The sequence below is a fragment of the Mastigoproctus giganteus genome, chromosome 11 (assembly GCF_048544385.1).
Source record: "Mastigoproctus giganteus isolate SK-2022 chromosome 11, ASM4854438v1, whole genome shotgun sequence".
Lineage (NCBI taxonomy): Eukaryota > Metazoa > Arthropoda > Arachnida > Uropygi > Thelyphonidae > Mastigoproctus > Mastigoproctus giganteus.
Window position 1 is genome coordinate 113,894,933 of NC_143585.1, and position 15,501 is coordinate 113,910,433.

Genomic DNA, 15,501 nt, shown 5'->3' on the forward strand with positions numbered 1-15,501 from the left:
GATGTATCAAAATCATGTGTGGGAATATGCACAGATGGGGGCACTGTCCACGATTGGGTCATTAAAGGGTTTTCTATCACTAGCCAAAAAAGAAAATAAGAATATCATATCTACTCATTGTTTTTTATATCAATAAGCTTTTAATTGCAAAAACACTAGGAGAGGAATTACTAACTGTCCTGAATGAAATAATTAAGATAGTTAATTATATTAAGAGCAGGCCTCTCAAATCACAGTTAGCATTAGTAGAGGCATATGATGCAAGAAAGCAAGCTTATTCAGCATCAGCCAAAAAAAAAAAAAAAAAAAACCACTACTCCCATTTCACCCCTCAATTCGTTCGAAATACCTGTCCAGCTGAGCCTTAAATTTGTTTAGGCTATCAACTTCAACAACAAGCGATGGAAGTCTATTCCACAAACCAACTGCCCGCTGGCTAAAGGCGAATTTCCGCACATCTATCCGACATCCGTCCTTCCTCAATTTGAATTTATGCCCTCTCAGGTGATTATTCTGAGCAAGAGGAAGAATCCCATCGGCATTGAGCATGCTCAAGCCATTCAAAGCCTTGTACACCTCTATCAGATCACCTCGGCGATGCCTAGTCTCCAGGCTCTGTAATTTGCAAAACTTAAGCCTTTCTTCGTAAGAGCAACCCTTTGTTCCATTCACTAATCTTGTTGCCCTTCTCTGTACTCGTTCCAGCAGCTCTACATCCTTCTTGAAATGAGGCCTCCAGACCTGTATACAGTACTCAAGGTGTGGCCTGACCAATGCCTTATACAAGGGAATAATCACATCCCTGTCCCTGCAAGAAAAATTCCTGTATATCATTGACAAGACACCATGAGCTACTCTTGCAGCTCGTCTGCACTGCTCAGAGAACTTCATATCTGCCTGCACAATTACCCCCAGGTCCTTTTCATTCTCTACCACTGTCAGCGTAGTACCACAGAGTTGATACGTTGATCTGGGGTTACTGTTTCCCATATGTAGTACTTTACATTTGTCAATGTTAAACTTCATTTGCCACCTCTCAGCCCATCTGCTCAACCTTTCCAGATCCTGTTGCAGCAGCATAGTATCAGTAGTGTCCTTAACAACCCTGCCAACCTTTGTATCGTCTGCAAACTTGGACATTAAGCCTGATACACCATCATCAATATCATTTATAAATACAGAAAACAACAATGGACCCAACACTGAACCCTGAGGAACTCCACTAATAACATTAGTCCACGTTGAGCAGTGTCCATTGATTACCACTCTCTGTCTTCTGCCACTCAACCATCCCTTTATCCATAGCAGCAATTTGCCTCGAATGCCACACTTCTCCAATTTGTGCAGCAGTCTTCCATGCGCAACAGTATCAAAAGCCTTTCTAAGATCCAAATATATAATATCAAAGTTATTCCCTGCATCCAGTTCTTTTGTGACTACATCATAGTATCCAATCAAATTGGTCAGACAAGACCTGCCCTTAACAAACCCATGCTGTGTCTGAGCTATAACTGAATTCTTGTCCAGATGATCCTGCAGTGCTTCTTTAACCAGTGCCTCCATTAATTTTCCTGGAACCGAAGTTAAACTAACAGGTCTATAATTACTTGTGTCAGCCTTTGATCCTCCTTTGTGAATTGGGGTTACATTTGCACATCTCCAGTCCATGGGTACCTCCCCTGAGTCCAATGAAGCTCTCATAATTATGGCTAGGGGTTTGCTTACTTCCTTTGCTGCCTCCTTTAATATAACTGGATAGATCCCATCCACCCCGGGTGCCTTTTTTATGTTTATCCTCAACAATTTCTCCTCCACTTTCCTCTCAGTTATTAGAAAATCATCTAGCTCACTGCCAATGTTTACTTCACCTACGACATTCCCCTTCCTGAATAACTCCTCATGTGTGAATGTAGATGCAAAATACTCGTTTAGATTGTTAGCCACCTGAGCTGGATCCTCAACTGTTGAACCATCAACATCCAGTGGACCAATCTGATTCATCCCTTTCCTTCTTGAGTTTAAATAGGTAAAGAACTCTTTTCTGTTTTTCTTTGCATCCTTTGCCAAGGATTTCTCATAATCTGCCTTTGCCTGCCTAATCTCCTTTGTGACTTGGTTACAGACCAACTTATATCTATCATAGGCTTCCACGTCACCCATTAATTTGTATGTATCCCATGCATTTTTCTTCTCTGCCATATGTCTCATTAGTTCATCTGACAACCATTTAGGCCTGAACCTTGAACAATATTTCTTGGTTGGTATGTAAAGCCTGGTAGCTTCCAAGATTAGTTCCTTGAATGCTTCCCATTTTGAATTTGCTGTTGGTAACATCATCAGTTGGTCCCACTGTATAGAATTTAAATACTGTCTCAGACCATCATAGTCGCCTTTACGAAAGCAAAAACCCTTCCCTTTACCTCTGATGGTAGTTACCTCCTTGAGTAAATCCCACTTCAGCACACTGTGATCACTGCCACCCAGTGGTTCATTTATCTAGTTGTTTGCAAAACTGTGTGAAGAACTTGGATCTGTGCATTTGAACCTTCTTCATACTGTCTGAGTTGTGTTTACAAATTAAAAGTAGAACTATTCACTTTTTTTTGAACAAGAAAACAAGCATGAATTTTGTCGATCGTTGAAAAATGATTTTTGGTGTACAAAATTCACTTATATAACAGATATAATTTGAACAATTGAATAATATAAATTCCAGTATGCAAAGAATGATGAAAATTTATTAAAATCTTCTGATAAAATTGCCACTTTTAAAAACAGGATAAAATTTTGGAAAATTAAAGTTAACGAAGCCAACATGGAAATGTTTTCAAAGACAGCTGCAACAAAGAATAAAAATATAAAGAAGTTAATTTCTGAACACTTAACATCACTAGAACAACATATTTGTCATTATTTTCCTGATATATCTATCAACAGTTTTGACTGGATACAAAATCTGTTTGTTGAATTGACATTGGATAAAATGGAGTTAAGCCTTAATGAAGAAGAGGAATTAATACAAATTCGCAATGACCATACGTTGTGATTAAAATACTCTGAAATTTCACTCGAATACTTTGGATATTAATTAAGAAGGAATATCCCAATGTAGGAGCCAGAGCACTTCAAGTTTTGGTACAATTTTCTACCTCGTACTTGTGTGAACTCGGGTTTTCTACACTTGTTAATATCAAAACTAAAAAGAGGGAAAGACTGAAGTTGGTTGAAAACGAAATGCAAGAATGTTTGTCTAAAATACACCCAAATATAAACAAACTATGAAATCACATCAAGCACATGATTCACATTAATTGTTTTATGCTTTGTTCTCTTTTTAAGAATATATTTTTATTGTAAGCATTTTTTCCTAAAATTAATAAAATTTCAATATAATTTTGTATATATTTTTTTTTTAATTTTGAATTATTTTAATTTCTGGATATAAATTATAAAAAGCACTTATTGTTCTAAAAACATTATTATTATTAGCCATATGATGCAAGAAAGCCTGAGGCTTATGCTGCACCAGCCAAAAAAATTTCCTGAGTTACCAAGAGAGAGAGAGAAATCGCCAAGAAAGAGAAGGATGACGATATCCAGCTCAGGACCCTGGGTTTGCCAAACCCATTACTCACCAGATGTGAGCCCCTAAAATGCAGATTGAGGCCAATTTTTAAATAAAAATATTTTTGTTTAAAAATCCTGCACCAAAAGCCAAACATTTTTTTCATGCATTTTTCAAAAAAAATTTCCTCATTGCCCTTCCACATGCACCACCTTACAAAATATTCTGCCAGGGCATATGCACCCGGTGCTGGGGCTGCCAGGAATTTTGCATAATGGATTTAGGGCGGATTCGTATTAAAGAGTTTGAGAACCACTGCCCTAAACCATGTTACAAATACAGCAAATTCCTGCTGTCTTTTTAAGTCTGAACTTGGTAAGGTGCAATCTGCTCCTATGTACCAAGCCAACCTAAAAATAAAGTTAAATGAACTATTCAGAACATCAGGACATATCCATGATGGAAAAGTGGTACCAAGATCACTGGGATACTGCCATGATCGGAGATTAGTGCTGGATTCTGAAGAAAGGAAAGCAAATGGATTATAAGGAAAACTCTCTGAATGGCAAACATTTCTATTGTAATGAGCAGCATCATGGAACAAGTAAATGCATGGGCTGTGTTAGGGTAACAAAGAGTAACAACAGGTGCATGTATACCAATGCTAGAAGTATAGTAAATAAATTTGATGAATTTGAAGTGCTGATCAAGACATCAAAGGCAGATATCGCTGGAATATCAGAGACATGGTGTCACACAGATATAAGCAGTGCATAATTGGAATTTGGGGTGTACAATGTGTATAGAAAGGATAGATAGGACAGGAAGGGAGGAGGGGTTATGCTGTTAGTTAAGAAACACAAAATCTAAGGAAGTGCATCCAGTTGACATGGGTGGACAATGCAATGTTGAGTCTGTTTAGTGTGACATAAACAATGGGAAAGAGAAAATGAGAGTAGGAGTGTGTTATAGGCGTAATGACTCTGATCAGTACAATGAACTGTTGTGCAGAGAAATAGAGTGGGCCAGTAAATCAGAATTGTCTTGTAATGGAGGATTTTAACTTTCCAGATATTGACTGGAACTTGTGGATTGGTCACTCGCACACTAGCAAGACTTTTGTGGATTTATTGGAGGATTATTTTCTACAGCAACATGTTCGAGGGGCAACCAGAGGGAGTAATACTCCTGATCTGATTATCAGCAGTCATTATTCATGCATTAAGAATTTGCAGGTAAAGGACCTACTATGTGACAGTGATCACAGTGTACTGATGTGGGATTTACTTAAAGATGTAACTACCATCAAGTGTAAAGGGAAGGGTTTTTGTTTTCGTAAAGGTGACTACAGTGGTCTCAGACAGTTTTTAAGTTGTATACAGTAAGATCAACTGATGATATTATCAATGGTGAATTCAAAATGGGAAGCCTTCAGGGACTTAATCTTGGAGACTACTAGGCTTTTCATACCAACTAAGAAATACTTTTCAAGGTTCAGGGCTAAATGGATGTCAGATAAACTAATGAGTCTTGTGGCAGAGAAGAAAAATGCATGGGATGCATATAAATTATCAGGCGACACAAAAGCTTATGGCAGATATAAGATAGTCTATAATCAAGTCACAAAGAAGGTTAGGTAGTCAAAGGCAGATTATGAGAAATCTTTGGCAAAGGATGCAAAGACTTTACTTAGGTAAATTCTTTAAGGAAGAGGATAAATCAGATTGGTCCACTTAACACAGATGGTTTGACTATTGATGATCCTGCTCAAGTAGCTGATAAACTGAATGAGTATTTTGCATCTACATTCACACATGAGGAGTTATTCAAGGAGGGGAATGCCAGAAGTTTATCAAACTCTAACAGGGAGCTAAGTGATTTTGTAATAACTGAGAGCAAAGTGGAGGAAAATTGTTGAAGTTAAACATAAAAAAGGCACCTGGGGGCAGATGGAATCTATCCAGTTATATTGAAGGAGGCAGCAAGGGAACTAAGCAACCCCTTAGCCATAATTATGAGAGCATCCTTAGAGTCAGGGGAAGTCTCAATGGACTGGAGATGTGCAAATCTATCTTCAATTCACAAGGGGGAATGAAAGGGTGACGTGAGTAATCACAGACACTTAGATCACCTAGACAAGACTGCAGTAATAGTTCAGACACAGCATTGGTTTGTTTAGGGGAAGTCTTGTCTTAATAATTTGATTGGATGCTACGATGTGGTCACAAAGGAACTGGATGCAAAAAATAATATGGATAACATATACTTGGATTTCAGGAAAGCTTTTGATACTTTTGCACATGGAAGACTGCTGTACAAATTGGAGTGGTTTGGCATTAAGGGTAAGTTGCTGCAATGGATAAAGGGATGGTTGAGTGAGAGATGGCAGAGAGTGGTAATAAATGGACACTGTTCTACGTGGATTAATGTTATTAGTGGAGTCCCCCAGGGTTCAGTGCTGGGCCCATTGTTGTTTTGTGTATTTATCAATGATATCGATGAAGGTGTATCAGGCTTAATGTCCAAGTTTGCAGATGATACAAAGGTTGGCAGGGTTGTTAATGACAGAAAAGACAGTATGCTAGTGCAACAGGATCTAAACAAGTTAGGCAGATGGGCTGAGAAGTGGCAACTGAAGTTTAACATTGACAAATGCAAAGTACTGCATATGGGTAGCAGTAACCCAAGAGAAACATACCAACTGTGTGGTACTACACTCATGGAAGTGGAGAATGAAAAAGACCTGGGGGTAATTGTGCAGTCAGATATGAAGTTCTATGAGCAGTGCAGATGGGCTGCCAGACCAGGTCATGGAGTTTCTGTCAATGATATATAGGAATTTTGCTAGCAGAGACAAGGAGGATATTATCCCTTTGTATAAGGGATAATATCCTTATCAATACACCTGTATGCAGTACTCAAGGTGTGATAATATCACACCTTGAGTACTGCATACAGATCTGGAGGCCTCATTTTAGGAAGGATGTAGAGTTGCTAAAACGAGTACAGAGAAGAGCAACAAGATTGGTGAGAGGAACAAAGGGGTTCTCTTACCAGGAGAGGCTTAAGTTTTGCAAGTTGCAGCATTTGGAGACTAGGCACCTGCAAGTTTATCTGATCGAGGTGTAGAAGGCCTTGAATGGTTTGAGCAGGCTCAATGCTGATGGGATACTTCCGCTTGCTCTGATTAAGAACCTGAGGGGGGGGCACAGATTCAAATTGAGGAAAGACAGCTGTAGAATAGATATGTGGAAGTTTGCCTTTAGCCAGTTGGTAGTTGATTGCTGGAACCATGGGCATCCACAGAAAATTTTACCGGGGGGGGGCAAAGCTTGGAGACATAATTACATCAATTTATTTTTATTTAATTATTTAATTTTTTTGGGTTTTTTTTTCACAAGTAGATTATAGAGTACAGTACATCAATACAAAAACACATACATAATGTATATAAATTTACAATATAAAGGAAACAAGAATTAATATATATATATATAGATAATAATAATTTCAATAATCATGTATCGTATAAGAACTGAATTCTCCGTCAATTGCTTGCAAACCTATTGATGATATTTTCAATAATTTTCTTCTTTACCACTTCCTCTTCTAGTTTCTTCCTGTGCACACTAATCATACATAAACCTGATAAGCAAGTTTCTGAGATAGTGGACCTTAACCATGTTTTCACACATCTCAAAGTGCTGAAACCTTTTTCAATGGTACAGGTTGTAACAGGTAATGTCATACCAATAGTTATTGACGAATTAATAGAAAGGAAATAGTCGCAATGTTCCAAAACTTCTGGTAAAGTTTGGAGAATATCAGTGGAGGAAAATTTGTCCATTTTTCATACCACGTTGTTGCCTCTATTTCTAAATACTGTAAATTGTATTATTCGATTACTCTTTTGACGTTTTTTTGGAACTTTTTTTATCTATTTTTAGAAAATTCTTGGGATAATACTGAAAATACTATTTCGTTATCCGAGGAAAATCTTGATTTTAAGGATGAAATTAAAGAATCTAAGTATGGGATAAATATTTATTGCCGATAATAGTCTTCAGGTGTGATTCCAGGATAATTGAATCTATATTTCTGTATGGAACATTGTCTAGATATTTCTATTTCTATTGTTAATTTTTCAGCCATATCTAGTGAAAGTTTATAAATCTCTTCAAATTTTTCTTCAGATTTTTCCCTATGAAATGCAAATATTTTAAGTAAGTCCTCAATATGTTGGTGAGCGGCTAGTAAATCTACATCTATGGCTTGTAATGTTTGGGTTATTGGTTCGAGAATAGCAGAATATTTTGATGTTATATTTGAACAAATAATAAACGTTGAAGTACTACATGATGTTACTAAGCGATGCACTTCTTGATGTGTTGATCCTGTCCAGTTCGTAAAAATTTCTTTTAATTTATTGAAAATGAGTTGAAAATTCTTTGAAAAAACCGATATACTTTGATATTTCGAAGTCCATCTAGTTTCTGAAAGTAAAGGAATTGTTGGCATGATGGCTCTTCGTTTTGGACTTTCTCTAAAAAATTTTACCATAGATTTTATAATTCCTATTGTCTGGTGAACTCCTGGTACAATGTTTAGGTCATTCACAACTAGGTTTAATGTGTGAGAAGCACAATGTACATAAGTGGCTTTTGGATATATATTTTTTTATCTGAGCTTGAACATCAGCTTCCTTTCCTGCCATACTTGCACAGCCATCGTATCCTTGTCCAATTAATTTGTTCATGTCCAAACCATATTCAGTACATTTATTTAAAATAGCAGAACTAATACTTTTTGCATCCATATCATAGAGTTTTGTAAATCCTAAAAATTCTTCCCTTATATTTTTATTAACAAACCTAATGCCAAGTGAAAGCTGCTCTATCCCAGGAATATCTGCGGTTTCATCAGCTAAGATTGAAAATCCAATAGATTTATTTGCAGCAGATACAATGCTTTCTCGTATTTCCATTTCACAAAGTTCTATTAGTTGATGTTCAGTTCTTACAGAAGTGTACCGGGCATTTGCAGGAGCTTTCATCAAATGATCTTTTAAAATAAAGTCTCCCGCTTCGATCCGAAATTGAAATAAATCACGTAAATTTCCAGAATCACTCCTTTTCTCCTGTAACAGCAAATCACGTGTGGCACAAAATAGAACCTAATTTAATTCTATTGGACTCTAGTTTTTGTATTGATTTATCAATTTGACAAATTATATCTTTTTCTGGATGTTTGTGGATTGTTATAAAATTCTGTGCATCAATAGCAGCTTCTTTGTGCCATTGAGATGACATGTGATTTCTAGCAGCTTGGTTAAAATCTTTACATTTTATAAATGGAGTTTTTATAAATGTGCCTTGACAGCCCCAATGTACTTTTGGTACAAACAAAATGCAATATTTGCAAAACGCACCTTTTTCTGTAGTTATGAATAACACAACCATGGTTGTGTTATTCAAAATAACACAAATTAGAAAAGATTTCAAATTTTAAAGTTGGTGTTATAGTGGAAACTCCAATGTAAGAACATAATCCAACATAAGAACTCCAACATAATTTATTAGAATATGATATTAGAATATCATATTCTAATAAATTATTGGATGAAATTGACTCGAAAGAGTCATTTTGAATCGATGTTGCAGGAATTGGATCAACTTGTGTATCTGAGGGCATACATTTTTCCTGCTCAATTTTAATTTTACGTCTTTTTGCATATTTTTCTAGGGAAGAAAAATAATTTCTTATATCCATTCTGAAAGAGGGGAAACACAAATAAGAAAATATTTTTTTAGAATAAAACTATAAATACATTATTTTCATAATTTTACATCGATTTTTAATTCTTGGAAAAAAAAAAAGTATTCAGAATTACTACAGTTTTTAGCACGATTTCATATATAAAAAAATTGACCAGCATATTTTATTAAAAATCAACTAATTAATTAATCTCAAAATCCTAAATTAAATTATTTCAGTTTAAAAGCAAAAAAATCATAAAACTAACAAGTAAAATAATATTAAATTACATACACTTACCTTTTAAAAATGTATTTTTCTTTTTAAATTTGTTTCACTATAAATTTACAATTCACACTTCACTCAGTGACTCACTAGACACAGAGGGCAAACAAACTGGTTGCTGTTCACAACAGTAATGAATATTTTTTTCACAAATCAGAAAAAGATGAACCAAAAACAGGAACATGTTTTATTGCTGCAATAGATGAAACACGTGTTCTATGGTTACCCCGCCGAGGGCCAACCAGTAATAAAATTTGAAAACAGACAAAGCATCCCATGGTCGAGAGTATAAGGTTACATATCTCAATCACTTTTATAATTATAATTTGTGGAATTTTTTACTCATCCCAGGGAGGGCAAGTGCCCAGTTTACTCCCCCCTCTGCAGATGCCCATGGCTGGAACAGACTTCCATCTGTTGTGGAAGTTGATAGCTTAAATAAATTTAAGGCTGAACTAGACAAATATTTGGAGTGATCAAATGGGTGAAATGGGAAGGTTTTTTTTTTTTTTTTTGGCTGATACTGTATAACTTGCTTTCTTGCATCACATGCCTCAACTAATGCTAATTTCTAAGGAAACATTTCTATGTTTGATATTAAAGTATTTTAAATGTTTATGACAGCACATGTATTACTGTGTTAAACTTTCTTTATTAATAGAAATTTTATGATAAAGCACTGTTCCACTCAGAGTGGCAGAGAACCTGATGCTATTTTTACTGCCTTTAACATACATGTAAAGAAGGCATAGCTATGTGTCAAGGGACTGAAGCAGTACAAAATTTAATTTTGCTCTCTGCCAATCCATGTGTAGAACAACATCATATAATATCTATTTTCTGGTGCAGAGATGCACACACACACACCTTATGCATAAAAAAAAAAAAAAAGTCCGGGTTACCTTCAACTTCCTTATATTTATAAGCTGAAGATGAGGGGGCAAAAAACAGTCAAAATTTACATAAGAGGGAATTGGATGACTATAGATCTTTATACACTAGTAAGACTGAAAAATGCTTTGAAATAATTACTTTATATTATCTTCTGGATTGCTGAAATCCTTCTTTGGTTGAGCTAATTCCTTAGTAAGCTGGGATGCTACAGCAGTCAGTGCAGCATGGGAAATAGGCCTTATTTGTGTTTGGACACACCATGGTTCTTCAGCTATATATCTTTAAAGAAATAATAAAAAGTTTATATATATATATATATATATATACAGGGTGATTCACTACCAGTGCAACAAACTTTCAGGAGGTGTAGGGGACACAAAGACGAATCGGAATCACATAGCATTGCAGGGTCCGAAATGCCTTCGTCATGCAGTAGAGGACATTGAAAAGGAGGTCACGTGAACAGCGATCCCGCTGGAAGTCAGCATTTGCGAACCGTTTCTGTTGAAGAAACCAAGTAGCAAAAGTCCTCCAGAGTGGATAATCCGCAGGCTCCAATGATTGGACGCATTGCAGATGGTATGAACTCATTTGGTTTGTTGACAGTATCCTCCATACAGTGGATTGGGAAATACCCAATCGTTGGCCTATCGTTCGAGCACTCTTACTCGGATTGCCTTCTGCAAGACGTAGGATATTCTCCTCATTGTCTAGCGTCCTCATCATTCACTCTCGATTCATGGTACCTCTCGTGAAACAACCAGTCTCACGTAACCTTCTGTGCACACGTGCGAAAATCATATGATGAGGAGCAAGACTGTGCGGGAAACGTTCCTGGTACAAGCGCAGAGCGGCGCGCCCGTTACAGTCCGCAGTTCCATAGGCGAGGTGCATGTCAGCCAGTTCAACTCGTCCGTTGAATACTTGTCCGTCCTACTGCCTTGGGAACAGGTTTGCAAATGCTGACTTCCAGCGGGATCGCTGTTCGCACGACCTCCCGTTCAACGTCCTCTACTGCATGACAAAGGCATTTCATACCCTGCAATGCTATGTGATTCCGATTCGTCTTTGTGCCCCCTACACCTCCTGTAAGTTTGTCTCATTGGTAGTGAATCACCCTGTATGTATGTATATATATATATATATATATATATATATATATATATATATATATATATATATATATATATATATATATATATAAGACAAATACAATTATATATACATATATAAAAATATGATTCTCTGCTTTATTACTGTTCTTAATTTATGTCATTTCAATATGATATGTCATTTTTATTTTTAAATTTTAAATATAAAACTTTCACTGTTTTCTTCCTTCATCAAGTAGTATGGTAAGTAACAAAATCTCAGCAATAGAGCTTTCTTATTTTTGAAAATCAGCTTGTCCTCCAGTTAACACTGAAGATGAGGATAACAATATAGAATGACTTATTTGTTGCAACTAATGGACCAAGAAGAGATAAGCAATATTGAAAGCCTATTATCTGCAGTTGGCCGTGTGACAACTGATCACCAAGGTAAATGGCAAGAACCAGCTATTAGTTAGCATTAGCATTAGTAGAGGCATATGATGCAAGAAAGCAAGCTTATTCAGCATCAGCCAAAAAAAAAAAAAAAAAAAACCCTCTCCCATTTCACCCCTCCGTTCATTCGAAATACCTGTCCAGTTGAGCTTTAAATTTGTTTAGGCTATCAACTTCAACAACAAGTGATGGAAGTCGGTTCCACCAACCAACCACCCGCTGGCCAAAGGCAAATTTCCGCACATCTATCCGACATCCGTCCTTCCTCAATTTGAATTTATGCCCTCTGAGGTGATTATTCTGAGAAAGATGAAGAATCCCATTGGCATTGAGCATGCTCAAACCATTCAAAGCCTTATACACCTCTATCAGATCACCTCGCCGGTGCCTAGTCTCCAGACTCTGTAATTTGCAAAACTTAAGCCTTTCTTCGTAAGAGCAACCCTTTGTTCCATTTACTAATCTTGTTGCCCTTCTCTGTACCCGTTCCAGCAGCTCTACATCCTTCTTGAAATGAGGCCTCCAGACCTGTATACAGTACTCAAGATGTGGCCTAACCATTGCCTTATACAAGGGAATAATCACCTCCTTATCCCTGCTAGAAAAATTCCTGTATATCATTGACAAGACACCATGAGCTACTCTTGCAGCTCGTCTGCACTGCTCAGAGAACTTCATATCTGCCTGAACAATTACCCCCAGGTCCTTTTCATTCTCCACCACTGTCAGTGTAGTACCGCAGAGTTGATACATTGCTCTGGGGTTACTGTTACCCATATGTAGTACTTTACATTTGTCAATGTTAAACTTCATTTGCCACCTCTCAGCCCATCTGTTCAACCTTTCCAGATCAGAGGTTCTGGAGAGATACAATCCTAAAAAAAAAGTCCATAAGACAACGCTGTGGCATCAAAGGAACCCAGGACTATGAAAAACAGTGTAGGGTGAAACATATGGCCAAAGTATATCCATACCCCAGGGGCACACATTTGGTGAGTATGGGCTTGGCAAACCCAGGGTCCTGAGCTGGATATCATCATTCTTCTCTTTCTCTCTTTCTTGGTGATTCCTTTCTACTTCTGACACTCTCTCTCTCTCTCTCTCTCTCTCTCTCTAAGGGTAACTCGGGAATTTTTTTTTTTGGCAGTGCAGCATAAGCTTCAGGCTTCCTTGCACCATATGGCTAATAATAATAATAATAATAGTTTTCCTGTACATCCACAGGAACTTACCAATGTCCCTTAAATCCAGTTTCTAATTTCTAATTTACTACAAATGAGTTCTGCTTCATGAACTGGGCATAAGTAATGTAGTATAGACACTGGAATTGCAATGCTCAGCTGACCAATGAGAATCTGAATGAGTTGGAGCAAGAAAGGATGGGGTACTTGATGATGAGAAAATGCAACCAATACCACACATAAAACACTCATTTCAAAAAGGATATCTGTAGCCTTCATTCTGTTCAAGAAATGTCATTCTTGTTAGAGCCAGCCAAAACAAAGTGGTAAGCTCAGTCAAGGATTCAATGAGATAACGAACTATATGAAGAGAAGAAAGAAGCAAAATTCTGCTCAAAATTATCTCTTCAGTTTCTTAAAATGTGAATAATTTGGTATGACTAATACAGTATTTAAATAATAAATATTTATGTATACCATACAACAAATGTAATTTTACTCCTTCCCTCTTTTTAATACTGATTTGTTTAATTTTTGTTTTAATGACTAGTTAAGTAAAACTTAAACTACTAAGACAACAAACTGGGCCAAGGGAACAAATCTCTCATTTATACTATATTATGCTGCCTTCAGAGGAAATTCTGCATTTCTGACATAATTAGCAGTAGTAGAGGCATATGATGTAATAAAGCAAGCTTATACAGCATCAGTAATTAGAAACTACCTGTGGGGGGGGGGGCACACACACATGTGCAAATATATATTTACAATAGAATTCCAGTTATCTGAATTTTTTTTTTTCTGCTTTTATTTCTCCCTTAATTTTAATTTTTAATCATAAGAAAACTATCACAGGAATGGTTTATTGTGATAAATGGGGATATAAGAACACCAAGTCTTAATTGTTTATACAGTAATGTCAGAAGTGTCATTAATAAAATGAGTGAATTTGAACTGCTGGTTTGGACAAGTAACGCTGACATTATTATTATTATTATTAGCCATATTGTACAAGGAAGACTGAGGCTTTTGCTGCAACAGCCAAAAAAAAAAATTTCTGAATTACCCTAAGAGAGAGAGAGATACAGAGAGAGTGAGAGAGAGAGTAGAAGAAGGGAATCACCAAGAAAGACAGAGAAGAATGATGATATCCAGCTCAGGATCCTGGGTGTACCAAGCCCATACTCACCAGATGTGAGTCCCTATTATTTTTATAATAGGGCTTATGGAAACGTGGTACCACCCGGATATAGAGGATGATGAGTTTCAGTATGTTATGTACAACGTATTTAGGAAAGATAGGGCAGATAGAAGGGGTGATGCTTCTTATCAAAAGCAGCCTGAGTGCGAAAAAGCTTCCATGGATTCATATGTTTTGCATGCTGGTATAGGGTCTGTATGGTGTGAGATAGTTGGAAGCAAAGGTATAATGAGAGTGGGAGTAATCTACAGGCCAGGTGATTGTGAAGATTATGAGAGCCTCTACATGCAGATGAAATGGGCAAGTAAGCGTGAATGTCTTATTATAGGTGATTTTAATTTGCCTCTGATTGGAGTAAATGGGAAGGAAACTCGACATTAGGGACAAAAATTTTAAATCAACTAGATGTTTGTTATTTGTATCAACATGTCAGGGAAAGTACTAGAGAAAAGAATATTCTAGACCTGATCATCTCCCATGGACATAATAGGGCTGGCAGTAAGAGAACCAGTATCAGGAAGTGATCACGGAGTTCTATGGTAGACGATGAAGAGAAAGGTAGCAGTAGTTAAAGGCAAGGTTATAATTTCAGGAAAGGAAATTATGATGGCTTAAGGTATATGGCCTCTGTTAACTGGGCAGATATCTCACAGAGAGCGAATACAACTGAATCATGGTATACCTTTAAAACATTAATCACAGAAGCCCTGAATGCGTATATAGCATTAAAAAATTCAACTTGGAATCCTCCATGAGGAGGATTCCAAGTTGAATGAATAATGAAGTTGGCAGATTGCTTGTGCAGAAAAAGTTACAGAGCTACAGCTACAAATTGATCTGTAATAGTGCAGAGCAGGTTAAGGTGCACAACAAATCAGATCCCATGTCCATTACCCTCATGTAATGATGGGATAGTATTAGATACCCCCAGTTGATGTTACAGATGAACTTTGCATCAATATTTTACAGAAAAAAACTTTTTATGTCAATGAGAGATTATTGGAGTGAAGTTGAAAAATATGTAATTAATGATATTGAAATTTCATGATTATTTAACAAAAGAACTTACAAGCC

At 36.6% G+C, this 15,501-nt stretch overlaps 1 protein-coding gene across 1 annotated transcript in view; it reads right to left on the minus strand.

Moving 5' to 3' along the window:
- The window catches only part of Theg (Testicular haploid expressed gene), a 151,608-nt gene that overhangs the window by 114,351 nt on the left and 21,756 nt on the right, over positions 1–15,501 (minus strand). The window contains exon 2 of the mRNA XM_090384967.1: positions 10,637–10,777. Within this exon, the coding sequence (XP_090241093.1) occupies positions 10,637–10,777 (141 nt within the window). The remainder of the gene's footprint in view (positions 1–10,636; positions 10,778–15,501) is intronic.